The sequence below is a fragment of the Hypanus sabinus genome, unplaced genomic scaffold (assembly GCF_030144855.1).
Source record: "Hypanus sabinus isolate sHypSab1 unplaced genomic scaffold, sHypSab1.hap1 scaffold_1157, whole genome shotgun sequence".
Taxonomy (NCBI): domain Eukaryota; kingdom Metazoa; phylum Chordata; class Chondrichthyes; order Myliobatiformes; family Dasyatidae; genus Hypanus; species Hypanus sabinus.
Window position 1 is genome coordinate 87,882 of NW_026779215.1, and position 25,529 is coordinate 113,410.

General features: G+C 43.7%; 1 protein-coding gene across 8 annotated transcripts in view; it reads right to left on the reverse strand.

Annotated features, from left to right (window-relative positions):
* Positions 1 to 1,575: 1,575 nt before the first annotated feature.
* LOC132386430 (zinc finger protein 235-like) overlaps positions 1,576 to 25,529 on the reverse strand; it is a 35,735-nt gene continuing 11,781 nt past the window's right edge. The window contains exons 1-2 of one of the 8 annotated variants that reach the window (XM_059958704.1): positions 14,300 to 14,772; positions 1,593 to 6,875 (exon numbers count right to left, since the gene is read on the reverse strand). In XM_059958704.1, coding sequence (XP_059814687.1) covers positions 5,345 to 6,475 — 1,131 coding nt within the window. In that variant the 5' untranslated portion in view covers positions 6,476 to 6,875; positions 14,300 to 14,772 and the 3' untranslated portion in view covers positions 1,593 to 5,344. The other 7 variants (XM_059958703.1, XM_059958706.1, XM_059958705.1 and 4 more) reach the window with 7 other exon arrangements.

The following is a 25,529-nucleotide window of genomic DNA, read 5'->3' on the forward strand; positions in this document are numbered from 1 at the left end:
GTCACTTTAACAGAGCGCTTCAGTGAGGCAGGACTATGACGTTGTTCACTGACCGACTCGCAGCTTGTTTACCTTTAAAACAAGGACACAGACAGTCACGGTCAGGAGTCGGAAGAAGAGACAGAGAGAGAGGAGCGAACCTGGAAAAGGCAGCAGTTCCAGTTTGTCGATGCTGGGGATTTGGAACTCTGCTACACCCACAAGGGTGGAGTGATCATCGATCCGGAGCACATCGGATGTGTGGCTGTAACTCCGTATAGTCCAAAGGAGTGGATCTGGGAATGTCCTGTGGGGCCACTCGAAGTTACCCCCTGCCTGGGTGAGTGATGTGGTAACTCCTTGAAGACGGCATCCCTGTGACAGATCACTCTGGTGGTAATTCGTGTGTAGCTTTGGAACGGCTCGACGGAGGATCTTCCACCACTGATATTTATTAATTACCACCGTGGAATTCGGCGTGTTTGCCTTCTCTCTACGTTTTACCTCTCGTTATCATCGCTGTGTGTATGTTATTCAGAGCACGTCTGTCTTTCTCTAGTTCTGTACAGTCACATACAGCGTTAACCTTAGAAATAGTTAAGTGTAAGACTTCCATTAAGATATAGCACTTTCCTTCTCACTCTGTTACATGTAATGCTTGGCGAGTGGCGTGGATCCGAGGGGTAGACTGTATTGGAGGGGTCGTGACTTTCACGTGACAAACCTACCCACTACCTGGTCAAGGCACACCACCTGCCAAATACACACCTCACCATTGGCCCCTTTAATTAGCCTTGTACTTGGCCTCGAGCAATCGGCCTTTGTAATCGGCTTCACTCTGCTGGCACGGAGCCTTTGGCCCCTCTGTAGATTACCTGGGCTGGACCCTCCATCCCTGAGCACTATAAAGGGTGCCGCGTGTGCTTTCCCTTTGCCATCTCCGAGAGACACCCTGCTTCACTCCAGGCTGAGAACCGTGGAACGGCGCTGGAGAAATTGTTAGTGAGCTGTGCATTGAATAGGGTTGGGAGCGTTGATTACTCTCTTTAATAACACAGAGCTGTGCCTGCACAGGGTCAAGGGCTGGCGGATATCGTATAGAATTTTCCTTTGTGTGTTTGCGTGTGTGTGCGGGTGTTATGCGCGTGCACTTTGTTCCCAGGCGATATTCCCACGTTCGTTAGTAATTGTCCGTGTGTGTTTTATTGCCGAACCGACTTTCCCCACGACTGCTGTAAATTGTGCGTGTTGCTTCTGTTGCCGTTTTCCCACGATTGCCTTCTGTAAATAAAATCATTTTCTGTCCAAAGTCCTTGCTTCTGAGACATATCGAATCTGTTTCCCCACTTACAACACTTGCTCAGCCAATTTACATTTTTCTACGTTCATGTAATATGGGTGTTGTTTAATCGGTTTGGCTTGAACAATATCTACATCATGTACTGCAACCGCGGTTTGCTTGGGAACATTGGGAAATAAATCCTTAAAATTCAGAATTAATTCTTTCAGCTGTTGTTGTTGCTTTGGCTGCAGATGAGCCAACCTGTTATCAATGTTTTCCAGAACAACCGAGTTCATTAGCCTAACTGGGACCACGTTTGACTTGTGAAAAGTCTCAGATGAGTCAATTGTTTCATTCTCAGGGTTACCAGATTCATATGTTTTGACAACAACACTCACAGACGGTGCCTGCTTGTCAAAATTAGGCTTTTTCATATTTATATGTACCACCTGTGTTAGTTTACATCAGTCGGGCGTTTTAATAACATAATTCACATCATTAATTTGAGAGACTATTTCATACGGTCTGTTGAATTTCGCCTGAAGTGGATTTGTCAACATTGGAGATAAGGCAAGCACCTTATCCCCCACCTGGTATTTTCGTTTGCAAGCCCGCTTATCAAACCAACACTTCATCCTGTTTTGAGAAATCTTTAGGTTTTGTCTCAATAGACTATAGGCTTGATGTAGTTTATTTCTGAACTTCAAAACATAGTCTAACAAGTTAACATGTACATCCCCATCAATCCACTGTTCCTTTAACAAGGTCAAAGGTCCCCTCACTCTCTGACCAAATACAAGTTCAAATGGACTAAAGCCCAGTGATCTCTGTACCGACTCTCTTACTGCAAACAAAAATAAATGTATACCTTCATCCCAGTCTTTTCCATTTTCAACATTTTAATATCATAATCATTGTTTTGAGGGTGGAATGAAATTTTTCTAAAGCCCCTTGTGATTCTGGATGGTATGCAGATGATGTAATTTGTTCAGCTCCCAGTTCATAAACTACCTGCTGGAATAATCCAGATGTAAAATCATGTCCTTGATCAGACTGGATTTCTTTACGCAAACCAGAAAATGTAGAAAACTTGGTAAGAGCCTTCGCCACAGTTTTAGCTTTAACATTTCTGAGAGGTATTGCCTCTGGGAATCCGGATGCAGTACACATAATAGTTAGCAGATATTGATGGCCAGCTTTAGTCTTTGGCAATGGGTCAACACAATCCACTATAAATTTTGAAAAGGGTTCACCGAATGCAGGTATAGATCACAGTGGGGCACTGGGGTGACCTAATTACGTTTACCCACAACTTGACAAGTGTGACAGGTTCTGCAAAAGCTCGTAACATCTTTCCACAGATTAGGCCAGTAGAATTATTTCGTAATCCTGTTTACCGTTTTACTCACTCCAAAATGGCCATCTAAGGGTATACTGTGGGCCAAAGTTAAAATTTCAGCCCTATAAACTTAAGGAACTATAACTTGGTGAACAATTTCCCATTCCTCACTCGCTGGTATAGCAGGTGGCCTCCACTTCCTCATTAACACACCATCCTTGAAGTAACACCCTGCTGGCACTTTCTTAGTCTCATCATCTGAGAGGGCTGTTTATTTTAAAGCTTCAATCTCAGGGTCTAGGTTCTGTTCTGCTGTAAGCTCTCCCGCATCGGCAGACATTTTAGCCATACTTCGAGTTCCTGTGCAGGAAGGATAAATGTTAAAATCCATCTGTGGCTCGTCAGTGGTTGGGTTAGTTGTCAACTGCACTGCAGGAACAACTTTACAATCTGCCAGGTCATTCCCTAACAGCAAACTAACATCTTCCACCAGTAAACTGGAGCATAATCTGATCTTAACAGGTCCTGAAACGAACCCTGACAGTAAAGTTACCTTGTGCAATGGCACGGAAACCATGTCGCCCCGAATGACTTTAATAAGATTTACCTCACCAATGTTAGAATCATCACCAAACTTTAGAACACTGTCTGATATAAGTGACTGAGAAGCCCCAGTAACTCAAAAAATGTTCACTGTTACCGGGGTTGACCCTTCCTTTACTAATACAAACCCATCTGACATAAAATGATCTAATCCCTTCTTAACTCGGTCAGACCTCTCAGACCTTAACTGAGCCTCAATAGAATGTTCAGGACCCTACGGATTTATAGGTGCTTCAACATACTGACCACGGGCATTTGGGACTGCCTCATTTTCCTTTTTCATCTTCAGGACTGAACAATCAGCCATCACATGTCCAGCTTTCTTACAATAGTAACAAGTAAGACCAGAATATTTCTCCTTCAACTGTTTCCCAGACTCCTGCAAAGTGGCAGCATCCTTTTCTTCTAAATATCTCTTTATGTCATCAGGGACGCACCTTTTGAATTCTTCAATTAAAGCCAACTCTTTCAAGCTGTTAAAATCATCATTCACATTTTTATATGTGCACCAGCGGTCAAAACACACTATCTTCTCATAAGCAAATTCCATAAAAGTCTGGTTCACGGATTTCCTCAAATTTCTAAACTTTTGCCTGTATGATTCTGGGACAAACTCGTAGCTTTGAGCACAGCCTGTTTCACTATGTCATAATCAGCTGCTTCATCAACTGTCAAAGCAGAATAGGCTTGCTGAGCCTTCCCCTTAATTACACTTTGTAAGAGAATAAGCCAAACCCCTTCTGGCCACTTTAAACTCTGAGCAACCTTCTCAAAATGCTGAAAGTATTTATCAATCTCTGCCTCGTCAAATGGAGGGACCAATTTAACTTCCCAACTGGCCTCAAATTTATCACCAGAGAAAAACGCTGGACTCCTTTGCTGCAACCTCTTTATCTTTTCCAGCTCAAACAGCCTCTGTCTTTCTGTTTCCTCCCTCTATTTTTCTGCCTCTTCTCTGTTTTTTTCTGCTTCTCTAGCCTCAAACTGCCTCTGCCTTTCCGCAGCCTCCAGTTTAATTTTTCTCACTTGTACTGGAGCTCAAGCTCACTAGGTTTACTTTCAGGAAACACCTCCAACTCCTCCACTTTAAACACACCCTCAGATACATAATGTTCAGCTATTATCCTCTGCATCTGTGCCCTCCTCATTGTCAATTTCACCTTAGCAAGTTTTAACCTTCTAGCAAGTCTCAACAACTCAATCCTTCTGGCATCCTCTAATGCCTCAGAGGTTGGTCAGCATCCATTGCTGCTGATTTTCCACACACCAATAAATGAAAAGGGATGAAATTGATAATTAATGAATACGCCCCCAAATCTGTTCATATACTGGATGCAGGCCCCAATTTTGTTACGAATCATAACGTTTTAGAAATGAACCAGCAGCAATAGACTATACCTGGAGTCTGTTTTTAATGTTAAAACTATCTTTATTAGAATCTACTTGTAATATAGTAACTTATGCAAGATAAACAAAAGTTAACAATGTTATGTGTATATATGTGTTTAAATAAAACTCCCAAACTATTGAGCTCTGGAGAAACAAGGCTTGGATTCTTGAGATAGCAAAGTATGAAAGTTCAGGTGATGAGAGAGATATTTGTAATCCAGGGTAAATGTTGAGAGAAGGCAATTATGTTGAATTCCACAGGTTCCATGGTGGTAAAACCACACAACAGTCGCTATCGATTTTATTTGTCGTCATTCCAAACCCTCATAAGATTTATCACCGAAAGTGACTTGTCACAAGCGGTATCATCTTCAAGTGAATTACCACACCACACCCAGGGAAGGGTTAACACATCTGTGGTCTTCATAGGACACCACAAATCAGATCCACTCCTATGGATCAAACGCGGTGACAACTACACATACGATGTATGGTGAATCGATAATTAACCCACCCTTGTGGGCATAGGAAAGTTCCAAACAGTGACCCTTGGCCTCTAGTTCCCTGGTTTCGATCCTTCCATTTTTCCTCCTTCGTCTCCGTCTGACTCTGATTGTCTGTGTCCTTGGTTAAAAGGAAACAAGCTGCGAGCAATGTAAACAAGCTGCAAGTCGGACTGATTCACCTTCTTAATCTCTCTCGCTCTCTCTTAAAATGACAGCCCACAGCAAACGAAACCCGGGGATTCATAACTATGGCCACTCCCCATTGTGAATTGACTGGTGAGCCAGTAGTTGGGACGACTGAGTGAATCCTTTCCCACAGACTGAGCAAGTGAACGGCTTCTCCCCAGTGTGAACTTGCTGATGTCTCTGTAGGTTGGATGATCCAGCGAATCTCTTCCCACATTTTGAGCAGGCGAATGGCCTTTCCCCTGTGTGAACTCGCTGGTGTTTCAGTAGTTGGAATGACAGAGTGAATTGTTTCCCACAGACTGAGCAAGTGAATGGCTTCTCCCCAGTGTGAATTCGCTGGTGTGCCTGTAGGGTGGAAGATTGAGTGAATCTCTTCCCACATTCTGAGCATTTGAATGGCTTCTCCCCAGTGTGAACTCGCTGATGTCTCTGCAGGTGGGATGACTGAGTGAATCCCTTCCCACATTCTGAGCAGGTGAACGGCTTCTCCCTAGTGTGAACTCGCTGATGTACCAGTAGGCAGGATGAATCCGTGAATCCCTTCCCACATTCTGAGCAGGTGAACGACTTCTCCCCAGTGTGAACTCGCTGATGTTTCTGCCGGGTGGATGAATCAGTGAATCCCTTTCCACAGACTGAGCAGATGAATGGCTTCTCCCCAGTGTGAACTCGCTGATGAACCTTCAGATGGGATGACTGAGTGAATCCCTTCCCACATTCTGAGCAGGTGAAGGGCCTCTCCCCTGTGTGAACTCGCTGATGACTCAGTAGGCTGGATGACTGAGTAAATCCCTTCCCACATTCTGAGCAGGTGAATGGCCTCTCCCCAGTGTGAACTGGCTGATGATTCTGTAGGTTGCATAAGTGAGTGAAGCTCTTCCCACAGTCTGAGCAGGTGAACGGCTTCTCCCCAGTGTGAACTCGCTGGTGTCTCTGCAGGTGGGATGACTGAGTGAATCCCTTCCCACATTCTGAGCAGGTGAATGGCTTCTCCCCAGTGTGAACTCGCTGATGATTCTGTAGGTTGGATAACTCAGAGAATCTCTTCCCACATTCTGAGCAGGTGAACGGCTTCTCCCCAGTGTGAACTCGCTGATGACTCAGCAGGTGGGATGATTTAATGAATCTCTTCCCACAGACTGAGCAAGTGAATGGCCGCTCCCTGATGTGAACTCCCTGGTGAGCCATTAAGACTGAGTGAATCCTTTCCCAGAAATTCAGCAGATGACCAGCTTCTGCCTGGTGTGAACTGACTGGTGTGTCCACAGGTGGGAAAACTGAGTGAATCCTTTCTCACCCACAGAACAGGTGAATGCCCTTGCCCAGTGTGAACTTGCTAATGTACCTTCAGTTGAAATGACCGAGTGAATCCATTCCCACTGTCTGAGAAGGTGAATGGCCTTTCTCCTGTGTAAAATGACGGACATGCCAGTTGGTCAGTTAACCGAGTGAATCTGTCCCCACTTTCTGAGCATGAAGAATGGTCAATTGAATCCCTTGCTCCACTTCTTAAATATCTAGACAGAGACAGCAAAACTGGCATGTCATGTTTGAGCTTCCTGGAGACAAATTCCTTCTTGTATTTAACCTGTAAAAAGATTTGCAAAATCCATCAATGGGTGTAGGACAACATTTCAGATGAGATTACTTGAGTTGCCAAGGTTTGATCTGGTATCACACTGTTACAGTGAGGTTCAAAACAAGCTGGACAGAGATATCATCTCCTGACTGGGCAGAGTGCTGGTATCTGGAATGACCATCAATTCTCTGATGCTCTTCCTGTCTCTATAAGAATGGGGCTTTTGGCCATCTCCAATTTGAACCCTCGCTCAGTTTGACTCTCTCCATTGGTATTATTACCTCCTCCTGCTGAGCTGCATGGGTGCCTGGCCCCACAGTAACTGAAACAGTCTCTCACATATAGTCTTTCTTGACGTGCAACTGTGATTTTCTTTTATGTATTATTAACTTAACATGCCACAGTTTTAACACCATATAAAAAATTCCTGCTGAGATGAATGGTTGGTCCGCACATCTGTTAAAAAGGATTTAGAGTGAATTTTTGTATTATTTCAGGTTTTTGTCACAGTCATTGAAAATTACAACACAGAAACAGGCACTTTGGGCCATCTAGTTTATGCCGAACTATTTAAATTGCCCACTCCCATACCCTTACCATCCAGGTACCTACACAAACCTCTTAAATGTTGAAATGGATCTCGCATGCACCAGTCGTGCTGGATGCTCATTCCACACCCAGATGACTGTCTATGTGAAGAAGTTTCCCCTCATGTTCCACATAACATTTCACCTTTCACCCTTAACCCTTGGCCTCTGGTTGTAGTCCCACCCAATCTCAGTGGAGAAAGCCAGCTTGCATTTACACTATCTATGCTCTCTATCACAATCAAATCTCACCTCAATCTTCTACATTCCAAGGAATAAAGTCTGGACCTGTTCAATCTTTCCTTATAACCCAAGTCCTCCAGACCTGGCAACTTTATTGTGAATTTTCTCTGAACTCTCTGAACCTCTTTTACAGCTTTCCTGTAGGCAGGTGACCAAAACTACACACAATACTCTAAATTAGGCCTCAACAATGTCTTCTACAAGTGAACATAAAATCCATCTATTGTTGTCAGTACTTTGGTTCATGAAGGCCATTGGGCTGAAATCTTTTTTTCTGTCTCTATCTGACTGTGATACAAATTTCAGTTAATTAAGGACCTGTACTCCCAGGTCCCTTTCTTCTACAACACTCCTCCGTGCCCAACCAGTAACTGTGAAAGACCTCCCTTGGTAGGTCATACCAAAGTGCAATAACTCACACTGGTCTGCATTAAATTCCATTTTCCCTTTTTCAAACCATTTTCCCAGCTGGTCCAGATCACACTGCAAGCCATGATAGTCTTCCTCACTGTCCACTACACCACCAATCTTGGGTGTCATCCACAAATCTGATGATCCAGTTAACCACACTATCATCCAGATTACTGATATAGATGACAAACAACATCAGATCCAGCACTGATCCCTGTGGCAACCACTAGTCGCAGGTTCCAGTCAGAGAGGCAACCATCTGCTACCACACTCTGGCTTCTCCCAAAGATGGTGTCTCATCCAATTTACTGTCTCATCTTGAACGCTGAGTGACCGAACCTTCTTGACAAACCTCCCATATGAGACTTTGTCAAGTGCCTTGCTAAAGTCCATGTGGACAACATCTGCTGCTTTGCCTTCATCCATTTCCCTGATAACTTCCTCGAGAGACTCTATAAGATTGGTTAGACATGACCTACCATGCACGCTGTTTATCCTTAATCAGTCCACATCGATCCAAATACTTATATATCGGGTTCCTGCACATAACATTCCAAGACCTTTCCCACTACTGATGTCAAGCTCACCAATGTGCAATTTCTCAGTTTATTTTTAGAGCCTTCCTTGAACAGCAGAACAATATTGGCTGTCCTCCGATCCTCCAGTACCTCACCTGCCACTTAAGATTATTTAAATATCTGTCCTTGTGCCCGTACAGTTTTGGCACTTGTCCTCCGCAGGATCCTAGGGAACAACTTGTCAGGCCCTGGGGATTGATCCACACTAATTTACCTGAAGACAGCAAACCCCTCCACCTCTGTAATCTGTACAGGGTCCATGAAGTTGATGCTGCTTTGCCTCACTTCTACAGACTCTGTGTCCATCTCCTGAGTCAATACGGATGCAAAATAAATCTCCCACATCTATTTTGTCTCCTCATATGGATTATCATTCTGATCCTGCAGACGATTAATTTTTTTTCCCTTGCAATCTTTTTGCTACTAACATATCTGCAGAATCCCTAAGGATTCTCCTTCACCTTGTCTGCTGGGGCAACCTGATGCCTTCTTTTATTTCTTTCATAAGTGTTCACTTGAATTTCCTGTATTTCATAAGTACTCCATTTGTTCCTATCTGCCTGTACCTCCTTTTTATCGATCTGGGAGCAGAAAGCCAAAGGGCTGATAGAGCTGCATGCTGGGAGGTGAGGATAAGGATGGTTAAACCAAAGTTGGAATGGGAGCCTGAATAACAGAACAGGTAGTGGAGAGGTTGTGGAGACAGATGTTTTTCAGTCCTCAAAGACAGGAATGAAAAAGTTGAGCATGGTGCGGTGAATATGCTGAGCCCTGTATATTTCAATACAAGGAGCAGCATAGGAAAGGTGGATGTGTTCAGGACATGGATCCACACCTGGAATCAACACTAGGATCTGGCAACTGTGGATTGGGACAGGCTGCTTTATGGCAAAGGTGTGCTTGGTAAATGGGAGGCCTTCAAAGCGAAATTTTGAAAGTACAAAGCGGGTATCTCCTTGCCAGAATAAAAGGTAAAGATAGAAAATGTAGGGAACTTTGGTTTGCAAGAGATATTGAGACCCTGGTGAAGCACAAAATGGAATTGCATAACAGGGATCAACAGGCAGTTTCTTATGGAGTATAAGAAATGCAAGAGAACACATAAGAGATAAATCAGGATGGCTAAAAGAAGGCATGAGGTTGCTGTCACAGAAAAGATGAAGGATAATCCTCAGCGATTCTAGAGATAGATTAAGAGCAAAAGCATTGCAAGGCACAAAGTTGGTCCTCTGGAAGACCGGAATGGCAAATCCACGTGTGGAACCAAAGCAGATGGGGGAGATCTTAAATAATTTTTCATCTCTATTTATTAGGAGATGGACAAAGATTCTATGGGAGTGTGGAAAAGCCGCATTAAAATCATGGACCCTGCACAGGTTAAAGAAGAGAAGTTAATTGGTTGTTCAACATAGAAATCTACAGCATATTCCAGGCCATTCAGCCTAAGATGTTGTGACAGCCATGTAACTTTCTCTAGAATCTGCCTAGAATTCCCCTCTAGTGTTCTGTGCTATAAGAAATAAATCAGGATGGCTAAAAGAAGATGCCGAGCGCATCATTGGAGCCTCCCTGCCCTCTATTGTGGACCTGTACTCTTCCAGGTTGAAGAAGAGGGCGGGGAACATCATAAAGGACTCCTTCCATCCTGCGCACGGACTGTTTGAACTGCTTCCGTCTGGAAGGCACCTCAGATCCCTCCGGACTAAGACTAATAAGCACTGGAGAAGTTTTTTCCTTACTGCGGTCACTTTGCTGAACAGTTGACTGCCAGTTAACTGTCGGCTAACTATTACTTGGATTGCACTACCTGTATGTATAATCTATATTTTCATTTATATTTATCATTATTATTGTTATGAGCAGAGAGGCAACATCTGCTGGAAGTAAATTCCTTGTATGTGTACAGGTACTTGGCGATTAAAGTCTGATTCTGATTCTGAGGTTGCCCTCACAGAAAAGATGAAGGATAATCCTAAGGGATTCTACTGATAGATTAAGAGCAAAAGTATTGCAAGGGAGAAAGTTGGTCCTCTGGAAGACCAACGTGGCAATCCATGTTTGTAAACAAAGCAGAGAGGGAGATCCTCATTTTCTTTCATCTCTGTTTCCTCAGCAAATGGGATACAAAGTCAATGGAAGTGTGGAAAAGCAGCATTAACATCGTGGACCCCGTACACACTAAAGCAGAGGAGGTGGTTCCCATCCTGAGGCAGATTAGGGTGGATAAATCTCCAGGGTATGGCCAGGTGCTCCCTCAGACCCTGTGGGAGGCAAGAGCAGAAATTGTAGGGACCCCAGCAGAGATAATTAAGTCATCTTTAGTGATGGGGGTGGTAATAGAGGATCGGCGAATAACCGAAGTTGCTTTGCTCCTTCACATAGGACAGAGATATCTAGAGCACATTACAGGCTCTTTGGCCCACAGTCCTGTGCCGACCATTTAACCTACACTAGAAACTGCCTAGAATTTCCCTAGTGCACAGCCCTCTATTTTTCTATGCTCCATGTACCTATCCAAGAGGTTGTTAAAAGACCCCATTGTATCTGCTTTGTCAACCACTGCTGGCTTACATTCCACGCACCGACCACTATCTGTGTAAAAAAAAAACCTTACCCCTGACATTGCCTCGGTATCTATTTCCAAGCACCTTAAAACTATGCCCCCCTCGTGTTAACCATTTCAGCCCTGGGAAAAAAAACCTCTGGTTATCCACACGATCAATGCCCCTCATCATCATATGCACCTAAAAAAGGCTCCAAACATACACAAAGAAATTAAACATTGGACGGACGACTTGTTAGAAGTATAGAATACCATGAGAGTATAGATAGGGCAAATGCAAGCAAGAGCTGAGTGATCAATATATCCCAAAGAAGTGAAAACATTGAGGACACAACAGTGGCTGGAATGAGAAGCCAGAGCCAACATAAAAGTCAAACAGAGGGCAAACAAAAGAGCAAAAACTATTCAGAAGCTTTTAGAACCTAACAGAAGATGACAACAAAAAAGTCAGATGAGCTCAGTGTGTGGAATTGTGATTTGTAGTCATTAATGGATCTCAGTAGCACCCAACAGTCTGAGGCTTTTAGAGGAACAAAATATCCGGGGCTTCAATTTCTCTTGAAAATCAAGGTTCCCTGGACCAGTTACCTTTCAACTTTTACTTTGGCAGGCACATGCAAGCTCTATATCCTCAAAATTTCACTTCTGAAGGCCTCCCACTTACAAATACTCCGTTGCCAGGAAACAGCCTGTCCCAAACCACACTTGTCAGATCCTTTCTGATACCATCAAAATTGACTGTTCTCCAATTTAGAATCTCAACCTGTGGTCCAGACCTCTCTTTTTCCATCTTTACTTTGAATCTCACGGTATGATGTTTACTAAATTCTGTCAGCAGCCCTGGATCATTTCCTAACAGCTTATTGCACACTTCTACGTCGGGAATTCTACGTACTAAGGGCACATTTGACAAACTTTACTCCATCTAGTCCTTTTACAGTATGGGAGTCCCAGTCAATATATGGAAAGTTAAAATCACTTACTGAATTATCCTTTGTTCCTTGGCATGGTCTGTGATTTCTCCACAAATTTGTTCCTCTAAATTCCTCAGACTGTTGGGTGTAAACAAGTCCCAATAATGGCTACAATATCACAATTCCCTGTCCTGAGCTCATCTGGCTTTCTTACGAGGCTTCTTGCATTGTGATATACACAGCTCAGCACATTCATCGCCCCATGCTCAACCATTTCATTGCTGACTCTGCCAGCAATTATTCTGACTGGTGTCAAGAAAACAAACTCTCCCGCACTGTCACCAAAACAAAGGAGCTGATTGTGGATGACAGGAGGAATGGAGACAGGCTGATATCATTGGATCTGCGGTTGATACTGACATCATTGGATCTGCGGTTGAGAAGGTGAACAGCTTTAAGTTCCTCAGCATAAACGTCACCAGGCATCTCAGATTGTCTGTACATACCGGCTGTGTTGTGGAAAGAGCACAGCAGCACCTCTTCCACCTCAGATAGCTGAAGAAGTTCCGGATGGGGCGAGATCCTAGGAATTTTCTACAGGGAAACAATTGAGAGCACCCTGACTGGCTGCATCACTGCCTGGTATGGGAACTGTACTTCCCTTAATCACAGGAACCTGCAGAGAGTGGTGTGGACAGCCCAGCGCATCCGTAGTTCTGAACTTTCTGCCATTCAATACATTTACACAGACACTTGTGTAAAAAGGGCCCAAAAGATATTGGGAACCAAGTTCACCACAACCACAAACTGTTCGTGCTGCTACCATCCAGGAAACGGTAACACAGCAAAAGAACCAACAGGCCCTGGGACGTCATCTTCCACCAGGCCATCAGACTAATTAATTCATGCAGATACAATTGCATTTCGATGTTATATTGACTGTCTATGTACAAACTATCTATTATAAATTACTATAAATTACACATTGCAGATTTAGAAGGAGATGTAATGTAGTTTTCTCCATCTCATGTTTATGAAGTATTTATGTAATAAAGTCAATTCAATTCGATTCACCCTCTCCACTATCTGTTCTGTCATTCTGGCTCTCATTCCCCCTACAACTTATTTTAATCATATTGCCCCCCGACACCACGCTACATCTAGCAAGCCTAAGATATTAGTCGCCTTTTGTTCTGTCCCCATAACTAACGAATCCCCTATCACCCCTTTGATTTTCCTCTGCCAGTTAATTCTCCCCACAACACTTTCTAAAGTGGTCTACCTGTTGTTGTGGGGGATGGCCACAAGATTATTCAATGATGACCATTTAACCGCATTCCCCTTCCTGACTCTCACACAGTTTCCTGTGCCCTGCACCTTAGGTGCAACTCACCTCACTTCATGTCACATCCATCACCACATCCAACTGCCGGATGATGTGGAATTCATCTGCCTCAAGTTCCAACACCTTAAAGTGCAGGGTTACAAGCTGCAGCTGGATGTACATCTTGTCAGTGAAGGCATCAGGGACACTGGATGTCTCCCCTCCTTCCCTCTAATATCTCCTCTAATTTGGAATAACCAGTGTGCACATAAATCTTGTACTGTGCATTTTGTTGCCAGTGACAATGTGCACAGTGAGTTTTATACAGAGAGGTGTTCATCTTATGAGCTAGCAAATCACTGTCAATAGGAACTTTGATCTCCTCTGGGTTCAGTCCAGTTCATCTGCACTCTCACACGATCTATGTAGCAGGCTTGTAACCGAACATGAAGGATTTTCTCAACAAAGCTTTTGCATACTGTCCATATGTGGTTTGCTTGCTAAATTATGTTTAAAAAGTCAGATTTCCAAATATAACTCCACTTCTTCCAACTTGCAAATTCTCCAGCAACTTTTCATCACCAACAATGCACACAGGTATCACCAGTTTCTGTATTCTACATAAATATTTTCCCTGAAGTCTCCCCCAAGTGACTTACAGTGATGGCAATGCCAATGAATATGAAGTGAAGGGCAGTAGTCTGTCTCATTGGAGTCCGGCACATTTGTGATGTGAAAGTTACTTGTTGCCCAGGACAAAGGTGTTTGATATCATTATGTACCAAAAGAGAATGGGACAAATTATATTCTCACCGGTAGAAAAGTCCAGAACAAGAACACACACAAAATGCTGGAGGAACTCAGCAGGTCTGGCAGCATCTGTGGAAAAGTTCATCCAGCAATTTGTGTTGCTTGGATTTCCAGCATCTGCAGATGTTCTCTTGTTTGTGATTGAGGAAAGAACAAAGGTGATCTTCTCAACTGCTGATGTAAAAGATTTTGTTCCCTTTCTCCGAGTTCCTAATCCTTGCATTTAGATAGCTGGAGCTCAGCTCTGTCTGAGAGATCCATCGGTTCCCATTCCCTCATCAGCCGGAAGCTCCCCGGGGCCCGTGTACGGATCGTGGGGCTGAGAGAGAGGAGATTGAGCAGGACAGTCCAGGGATTGCGGGTAACGGTGTCCGGATTTCACAGGAATCGTCCCTCAGTCGCTGTTTATTTAAAAAAGTAGAGAATCGCTCTTAGCTGCACCCGGTATTTGCAAGGCCTTCTGTGTACTGTGCGCATGCGTGATACTTGGGGACGTCATCAACCCTGACGCTTGCGCATTTGTTCGGTGCTTCAGAGTAAGCGAAATTTTAAATACACTGCCATTAAAGATTTCTGCAGGCACTGTTTCAATATACATACCTCATTTTTTTCGTGTGTATAGAAAAATCTGCAGCTGTTTTAACGCAGAAAGCGGCTCCCATAAACAATATACTCAATATCAACGTGTATCATATGCCAAAGTAAAATGCAGTTATAAAACACAGGAGATTCTGCAGTTGCTGGGAATACAGCGACGCACACACACACAATGCTGGAGGAATTCTGTAGTTCAAGCAGCAACTAAGCAGCGGAGTACACAGCCTGAGCGTGCAAAAGGGGCTCGGCCTAAACGATGTCCATTTATTCCTCTCCACATTTGCTTCCGGATCTGTTGATTTCCACCAGAGTTTTGCAGAAATTAACCACATTTTTTTAGGTCAACCAGTTTCCAATTGTTTCTGATCTTTCTTTTGTAGCCACATCCTGCTGGTTTGATTCCTCCTCCTCTTAAACTCTAGACCCCATCTCTCTCTCTGGAGCCCCAAAGCCCCGACTCAGGCTGGCAACTCTTTGGTTTCTGACTCGAAGTTTCACTCGCTAGTCTGCTGTCAGAATTTAGTGGAGCATTGTGTTGCGAGACCGCAGATCCGTTCACTGTGAATGTCGCTTTAAGTGCCTGAGTGAGGTGGGACTGTGACGTCAGTCACACACTGCGGCTGCGAGAGAGAGAGAGAGAGAGAGAGAGAGAGAGAGAGAGAGAGAGAGAGAGAGAGAGAGAGAGAGAGAGTGAGAGAGAGAGGGGAGAGAGAGAGAGAGAGAGAGAGAGAGAGAGAGAGAGAGAGAGAGAGAGAGAGAGAGAGAGAGAGAGAGAGAGAGAGAGAGGAGAGACACACACACACACAGGCACAAGCTGTTGGACCTTCAGCTTGCCACTTCTAAGGTTGGAGCTCTTCCACGCCCAGAAGATCGGGTTGATTATCGGCACGCGGTGCACAACGGATGTGTGACTGTCACTTCGTATCATCCATATGTGTGGATTTGCTGGAGTATCCTGTGGTATCACTTTTGTTGGCCCCTACCTGGAATCCGAGTGTTCTGTAGTAACCACTTGGAAACGATATTCCTGTCACTGTCACCTGGTGATATTTCTAAGTTGATTTCGGAACTAATCGACGGATAAGATCATCGGCGACTGTTATTTCGTTCACCCAGCGTGGAATGTGTGTGGAATTCTTCGTAATTGCCTTCTCTCTACATGATCGTGTGGATTTACAAATCTCTCCTTTCACTCACTTATTCCGTGGATTACTAAACTTTTCCACGTTACCATCTGGAGACATTAAGCATTGTTTCCCAAGCTTGATAGTTTGGGAGCTATATATACGCATTACACTGTTAACTTCTGTTCATTTCGTTTAATCTTTTATATTTGGAGTAGATACTAATAAAGATAGTGGTTTTCACATCGAAACCAGACTCCATTAGTGATCTATTGCTGCTGGTACGTAACAATTGCAACAACCCAGCTGTCTGAGGCACAGTCCTTTAAAATTGGTGAAAATGACCCAAAACGTTGAAAAGAGCGCCGAAGAAGGAGTTTAATCAACTTCGTCCGGAGCCCTGAACAACGTCACAACCACAGTGAGCTCATCGTCTTGTTCAGCCCGGAGACAATCATGCAGGGAATTCATGCTGGTGTATAAGATGATGAGAGGCATTGGTCGTGTGGATAGACAGAGGCTTTTTCCCAGTCTGAAACAGCTAACACGAGGGGGCATAGATTTAAGCTGCTTGGAAGTAGGTACAGAGGAGATGTCAGAGCTAATTTTTTTAAGCAGTGGTGTGTGGGTGGAATGCACTGCCAGCGACGGTGGTAGAGGCGGATACAATAGGATCTTTTAAGAGACTTTTAGATAGGTACATGGAGCTTAGGAAAATAGGTGGCTATGCGGTAGGGTAATTCTAGGCTGCTTCTGGAGTAAATTACATGGTCGGCACAACATTCTGGGCCTAAGCATCGGTAATATGTTATATATTTCTGTGATTTTATGAAATTCAAGGGAAATCTCCTATCCCACAGAGTGGTGACTAGTTGCAACCTGTAATCTCAGGGAGAGTGAAAGGGGAACGGCATATACTGATATGGAAATGAAACTTGGGCAGGGACCAGATGGGCCGAGTGGCCTTCCTAGTATACAGTGTGAGTGTGGTGGAGACAGTAAGTACCTGAGACGCGGGATTTGATACAGAACTGATTTACCTTTCACAGATCCACAATATTAAACGCCAGTCTAGTTTAAGGCTAACATCAGCAGAACAGACTCCTCCAATGCTCAGTGACCAGGGTTCAGTCCTGGGTACATGAGCAGCCGCAAGAACTGCAGAATCTGACAGTAACAGTCCCTCATGAACCTGCAGCTGCCTTCAGTCACCGTGATGGTTAAACATTTAACACGGAGCTGATTTGAACTTCCTCCCTGATGTGAAGTTGCTGGTGTTGCAGCAGCTGGGATGATTGAGTGAAACTCATTGCTCACTCCGGACAGAAATGTGGCCTCTTTTTATTGTAAACACACCGGAGCATCACAAGGTGGGTTAACTGAATGAGTCTCTTCGCACACACGGAGCAGGTGAACGACCGCTTCCCAGTGCGAAGCTGTTGGTGTATCTGTGATGGCCAACTGAATCCCTTCCAAAATGAGAGCCAGTGATTGACGTCACAGTGCTCGGAACGTCATGGCGATGTATCCAATCAGATCACGGACATGGTCACGTGTTCGGGCTCTCCTTGTGGCGAGTGGGGCGCTGTCTTCTCCAGCATCTCCGCCTCCACATTCAAGGATCGGCGGCATTCAAGCGCTGGTGAACTGACAGATACAGCGGAACTAACGTGTTGTTGTGTTTGAAATTCCCATACACAAATCCTTTGCCTTTTCTACACTGTTAAAAGTTTACAAAGCACGTCAGTGGGTGAAGGACAACATTTCAACTCAAATAACTTTAGCGTCCATGGTGTCTTCGTATAAATAAAACATTTTCACAGTTCAAAACAAGTTGGAGGAACAAGACTTCTAACTGGCCACAGTTCCGGCATCAGGCACAACATCAAACTCTCTGATTCCCTCTCTGTATCAAAATGGATCATTCCTCCCCTTCATCAGTCTGTGACTTGGCTCAGTTTGTCTGTCTCCTTCGCATTCTGAGCATGCGCCACACACCCACTGAGATCACATTTTATTTACACGGCTGTGACTAGAGACTTTCTGATTATTATGTCCCTCCCGGCATTTGACGGTGGTAAACTCAGAGTCAGCAATGGTATTGAACATCGGGAATAGGTGATTAGGCTTTTTCGTTGGAGATGATAAACTGCCGGTAGTGTGTGTCTGGATGAGTGGATCGTTTTCAGACTGGAAGGAGGTAGCGTTTGGAGTACCCCACAGAGCAGTCCCTGACCATAGTTGTTCACAGTTTAATATCCTGGCGGAGGCAGCGAGATGTGTGATGCCTCAGTCTGCTGGTGAGGCAGAAAGAGTGGAGTTGGGGGAGGGGAGGCTATTCACATGCAATTTCGTAGCTTTGCAATCAGTACATAGTGCACTGTGGGTCTGCAGTGGCGGGTTCCAATCTGCTAATTAGATTTGCTGACCACAGAACATTGATCGACCGAATCCCAAATAATAACGAGGCAGCCGACAGAGAAGAAGTCATCACCCCGACACAGTGGTGTCAAGAAAACAACCTCTCTCTCATTGTGACAAAAACACAGGAGCTGGTTGTGGATTACAGGAGGAATGGAGACAGAGACCAAATTCAACATTTCCGAGTCTGTTATTGACACAAATGCACATTTTAGTATTGATCATGACACAATGTATTTTAAATATCGTTAATGACATAAAACATATTTATAAACTGTTACTGACAGAGAATCGTATAATTTGTGTTCCGCGTGTTATCTGAATGTACTTGCCTGTGATGCTGCCACAAGTCAGTGTTTCTCTGTACCTGTACCTTCCCGTACTTGAGCACTTGGCAATAAATTCAACAGGACCTGAGAAATCTCAGTGGGATTTGATTAGTGATGATCATCTTGGCAGCTCGGTAGGTCGAATGTATGAGACAGAACACTGTTAAATGTAAAACCCTGAACAGTGTTGATGATCAGAGGGATCTTAGACTCCAAGTTCATCGCTCCCTGAAAGAGTCTGCACAGATTGATCGGGTGGTTAAGAAGGCAAATGGCATGGTTGTCTTTATTAGTTGAAGCATTGAGTTCAAAAGTCGGGAAGTTGTGTTGCGGCTGTTACGAGCCTGCGGTCGTACTGTGACTGTTTCTTTAAGAGCGCCGGCGTGAGGAGGCGGGACTATGACGTCAGTCACAGGCTGACAGCGCTGACTGTGGACTGAACCATCAGAGAGAGAGAGAGGGAGAGAGAGAGGAGAGGGAGGGGGAGGGAGAGGGAGAGAGAGAGACTGGAAAAGCTGATCGCTTCAGTTAGTCGCAGCTGAGGCTTGGAACTCTCCTATGCCCACAGGAGTGGGTTGATCATCGGTACACGGAACCACAACGAATGTGTGTGGCTGTCACTTCGTATAATCCATAGGAGTAGGTTTTGGAATATCTTGTGTTAACCCTTGCCTGGTAATGTTGTGTGGTAACCCCTGGAAGACGGTATTCCTGTGACAGGTCACTTTCGCTGATAACTCGTCGGTGGACGGATTCAGCGGATAAGAACTTCGACGGTGGTTGTTTTGAGGTAACGGCCTTTTCTCTACGTTTCACCCTGGATTACAAATATCTCTCTCCCATCATTTATTCTGTGTGTTACTGAACTTTCCTACTTTACCATCTCAAGACTCTGAGCATTGTTCCCTCACGCTCGATAGTCTGGGAGTTATATTTACACATATATACACATAACACTGGTAACTTTCCTTTATTTCGTTAAGTTACTATATTATCAGTCGATACTACTAAAGATAATGGTTTTAACATCAAAACCAGACTCCAGTGTGAACTCTATTGCTGCTGGTTTGTTTCTAAAACGCTACAGTTTGTAACACAATTTTATAAAACTAGTTAGCCCACATCTGGAGTGTTTCATACAGTTCTGGTTGCCCCCATTCTTGGAAGGATGTCGGGGCTTTGGAGAAGGCGCAGAAGAGGTTTACCAGGACCCTGCCTGGATTAGAGGGCATGAGCTATAACGAGAGGCTGGACAAACTTGTGTTGTTTTCTCCAGAGCGGCGCAGGCTGGGGTGAGACTGGATGGACGTTTATAAGATTACGAGAGGAATAGATCGAGTGGACAGACGATATATTTTTCCTGGAGGTTGAAATGTCTAATACAGTTAAGGTGAGTGGAGATATGAGTGGCGTTTGCGTCTTTCCACAGAGTAGTGGGTAAACGGACATGTCTGGGGGTGAGAGACCGAAGCGGCCATGTGATCCCGTTTCCTGTTCACGTTTCTCTGCAGATCTGCAGCATCTGCGGGTCACTGCTCTACCTATACGTGGAGCTTCATCTTTCCCCGTTCAGACAAGGCAGTGAGATCCGGATCTGTCACGTCCTCTCGTTGTGGTGGACAATATGGTTTTTTTCGGCAATATTTTCAGCATGTTTCATTCCACTGTTTTTACCTGCTGAAGTGCTGCCGATGTTTCTGGGTGTCTGACCCACTTATGTGAGAATTTAGCTTTTTATAATTATCTGAGCTTCTCATCATTGTGTAAAGTTCAGTTAAGCTTCACTCCACTACTTCCAAAGCAACAACCCAGTCAGTCAAACAGTCGGCACAGTTAAAATAGTTTATTATATCTTTTTTTTCATTTTGTACTATTTATATAATTTAACAATGTGATATTTATATTCTTATATTAAATCACAATTGTTAAAATCTATGGTTAAAAATTAGGTTCTACTTCTGAACGAATTTCATGACATATGCCGGTGCTATTAAACCTGATTCTGATATTGATATGGGAGACCCACCACCAGTCACCTGATCCCACTTACCGCAGATCGTAATGAGAGATTAACGCCTTTTCTATTCATTTGCGTTCCTCAGAAAGAGAACTGTTCAGTTTCCTTCTGTGGTTCCAGAGCAGAAGCTCAGTCTGTCTAATATTTGCACACAATTAAAATGGGGAATTTGTTTATTATCATCATGTACTGAACGACAGTGAAAATCTTCCCTGACGTACCATCCACACAGATCGATACATAACAACGGTACATCGGTCTGATATACGATAAAACAATAACTGTAACAAAGCATTATGGCTGCAGAGAAAGTGCAGTGCAGATAGACACATGGTGCAGGGTCACGTCGAGTTACATTGTGAGGTCGAGTCCATTTAATCATTCATTTGGCTTATAACTGCAGACAGGAAGCCATCCTTCAGCCTGGTGTTACGCACTTTAAGGCTTTTGTATCTCCTCCCCGATGGGGGAGCGGGTTTGCAGCGAGAATGTCCAGGTTGTGAGGATCTTTGAGTACATGGCCTGGTTCTCCGAGGGAGTGGAAGTGTAGGGAGAGTCCATGGAGTGGAGGCTTGTTTCTCTGATGTTCTCTGCTCTCCAAAGTTCTCTGCAGTTCCTTACAGTCATGGGCAGAGCAGTAGCCATACGAAGGCGTGAAGTATCGACAAGAAGCTCAGAGACCTCGGCCTTCACCCTGCCTTGTGTAGCTGGATCCTGGACTTCCTGTCAGATCGCCGGCAGGTGGTAAGAGTGGGCTCCATCTCCTGTCTCTCTGACCCTCAGCACTCATACCCCACAGTGTTGTCTCTTTGGCCCTCTCCTTTACTCTCTGTGCACCCATGACTTGTGTTGCCACCCACAGCTCCAACCTGCTAATGAAATTGGCTGACAGCACTACATTGATTGGCCTAACCTCAAATAATAACTTTCAATCGATCAAATGCCTCCCGACAAGGTTCGGTCCAAACATACTTTTCACGCTTCTTCAGGAGATTAGTCAGAGAAAGAGCGATAGCAGCAAAGTTCTTACAGAACTTACGATAATATCCATCCATTCCCAGAAACCTTCTAAGAGCCTTCTTAGCAGTCAGAATAGGAACTTGAGAAATTGCCTGGACTTTTGCCCCAACAGGAGCCAACTTGCTTTGACCAACAACATAGCCAAGACAGGTCACAGTGGCATGGCCAAATTCACTCTTAGCCAAGTTAACTGTAAGGTTGTCCTGGGAAAGCCTGTCAAACGGCTTCTCTACTGCAGAGATATGCTTTTCCCAAGTGCCACTCCCTGTGGCTAAGTCATCAATATAGGCATCTGTATGTTCTAACCCTCGAATTAGAGAATCAATCATTCTCTGGAATGATCCTGGACCATTTTTCCTTCCAAAAGAGAAAATATTGCATTCACACAACCCAGAAGGTGTCACAAATGCAGAAATTTCTCTACATCTGTCCGTCAATGAAACACACCAATACCCTTTCAACAGATCAATCTTTGTAAGAAATTTAGCTTTTCCAACCTTATTGATGCAATCATCCTCCCTAGGGATAGGACAGGATTCTGTTTTTGTTAATGAATTTACCTTCCCATAATCAGTGCAATATCTAACACCACCATCAGGTTAAGGCACAATAATGCAGGGTGAGCTCCAATCTGATGCTGAAGGACTCATAGTACCATTTTCAGCATATATTCAATTCCTTGCTCAGCCAATTTACATTTTTCAACGTTCATACAATATGGATGTTGTTTAATCGGTTTGGCTTGACCAATATCTACATCATGTACTGCGACCGTGGTTTGCTTGGGAACATCGGGAAATAAATCTTTAAACATCAGGATTACTTCCTTCAGCTGTTGTTGTTGCTTTGGCTGCAGATGAGCCGACTTGTTAACAATGTTTTCTGGAACAACCGAGTTGATTAGCCTAACTGCGACCATGTTTGGCTTGTGAAAATTCTCAGACGAGTCAATTGCTTCATTCTCAGGGTTACCAGATTCATTTGTTTTGACAACAACACTCACAGATGGAGCCTGCTTGTCAAAATAAGGCTTTATCATATTTATGTGTACCACCTGTGTTAGTTTACGTTGGTCAGGTGTTTTAATAGCATTATTCAGATCATTAATTTGAGAGACTATTTCATGCGGTCTATTGAACTTAGCCTGAAGTGGATTCATCAATATTGGAGATAAGGCAAGCACCTTATCCCCCACCTGGTATTTTCTTTCCAAAGCCAACTTATCAAACCAACACTTCATTTTGTTTTGAGAAATCTTTAAGTTTTGTCTCACTGGACTACAGACTTGTAGTTTATTCTTGAACTTCTACACAAAGTCTAACAAGTTAAGATGTATATCCCCATCAATCCACTGTTCCTTTAACAAGGACAAAGGTCCCCTCACTATAAATTTTAAAAAGGGTTCACCGAATGCAGGTATAGGGCAGAGTGATTCAGTTTACCCACAACTTGACAAGTGTGACAGATTCTGCAAAAGGTCACAACATCTTTCCTCAAATTAGGCCAGTAGAATTATTTCATAACTGTTTACAGTTTTATTCACTCCAAAATGTCGACCTGATGGCAGACTGCAGGCCAAAGTTAAAATTTCAGCCATATAACTTTAGGAACTACAACTTGGTGAACAATTGCCCATTCCTCACTTGCTGGAATAGCAGGTGGCCTCCACTTCCTCATTGACGCTCCATCCTTGAGATAATACCCTACTGGCACTTTCTTAATCTCATCATCTGAGAAAGTTGTTTCTTTTAAAGCTTCAATCTCAGGGTCTCGGTTCTGTTCTGCTATAAACTCCTTCCCAGACAGGGATAAATTTTTCTCATCAGACTTACGACCTGAATCCTGTTGAAACAATGAAGGCAGAAATTCCCTGACATCATAACCTGAATCCCGATGTTGGCTATCATGGATATCAGAATCATGCTGCACAGAACCGTCTGCATCGGCAGACTTCTTAGCCATACTTTGAGTTACTGCGCAGGAAGGATAAATGTTAAAATCCATCTGTGGGTCGTCAGTGGTTGTCTTAGTTGTCAATAGCACTGCAGGAACAATTTTAGGTCATTCCCGAACAGCAAACCAACATCTTCCAATGGTAAAATGGAGTATAATCCGATTTTAACAGGTCCTGAAACCAACCCTGACAGTAAAGTTACCTTGTACAACGGCACAATGCCTTTAATAAGATTTACCTCACCAGTGTTAAATCTCATCACCAAACTTTAGAATGCTGTCTAATATAAGTGACTGAGAATCGCCAGTAACTTGAAGAATTTTCACTGGTTCTTGGGTTCACCCTTCCTTTACTAATACAAACCCATTTGACATAAAATGATCAAAAGCCTTCTTAATTCGGTCAGAACTCTCAGTCCATAACTGAGCCTCAACAGAATGTTCAGAACCCTGTGGGTTGATAGGTGCTTCAACAGACTGATCACAGGTATTCGGGACTGACACCTTTTCCTTTTTCTTCTTCAGGACAGAACAATTAGCCATCATATGACCAGCTTTCTTACAATAGTAACAAGCAAGACCAGAATATTTCTCTTTCAACTGCTTCCCTTCATCCTTACACTTGTCACTAGTCCCAGCTATAATTTCGCGTTTACCCTGGTGATCCCTGCTACTCTTTTGGAAGCTCTTATTCTGGGTAAACTTAAACTTATGAGTTAAAGCAAACTCATCTGCTAATCTAGCAGACTCCTGCAAAGTGGCAGCATCCTTTTCATCTAAATATGTTTTTGTGTCATCAGGGACACACTTTTTGAATTCTTCAATTAAAACTAACTCTTTCAAGCTATTAAAATCATCATATATTTATCATCATCATATATATCATCATATATGTGCACCAGCAATCAAAACACACAGACTTCTCATAAGCAAATTACATATGTCCGGTTCACAGATTTCCACAAATTTCTAAACTTTTGCCTGTATGATTCTGGGACCAACTCATAAGCTTTGAGCACAGCCTGTTTCACTATGTCATAATCAGCTGCTTCATCAACTGTCAAAGCAGAATAGGCTTGCTAAGCCTCCCCCTTTGTAAGAGAACCAACCCTCTTTTGGCCACTTTAAATTCTAAGCAACCTTCTCAAAATGCTGTAAGTATTTATCAACCTCTGTCTCATCAAATGGAGGTACCAATTTAATTTCCTGACTGGCCTCAAACTCATCACCAGAGTCTAACGCTAGACCCCTTTGCTGCAACCACTGTATCTTTTACAGCTCGAATAGCCTCTGTCCTTCTGCTTCCTCCCTCTGTTTTTCTGCCTCCTCTCTGATTTTCTGCCTCGATAGCCTCAAACTGCCTCTGCCTTTCCGCAGCCTCCATCTTTAATTTTTCTCACTCATACTGGAGCTCAAGCTCACTAGATTTACTTTCAGGAAACACCTCCAACTCCTCCACTTTAAACACACTCTCAGAAACATAATGTTCAGCTGTTATCCTCTGCAACTGTGCCCTCCTCATTGTCAATTTCAACATAACAAGTTTTACCCTTCTAACAAGACTCAACAACTCAATCCTTCTGGCATCCTCTAATGCCTCAGAGGTTGCTGCTTCCAAACAATAATCAGCATCCGCTGCTGATTTTCCACACACAAATAAATCAAAAGGGACTTCCCCAATGAAATCGATAATTAATGACGACGCCCCCATAGATGTTCATATCCCGGATGCAGGCCCCAATTTTGTTATGAATTGTAAAGCTTTTGAAACA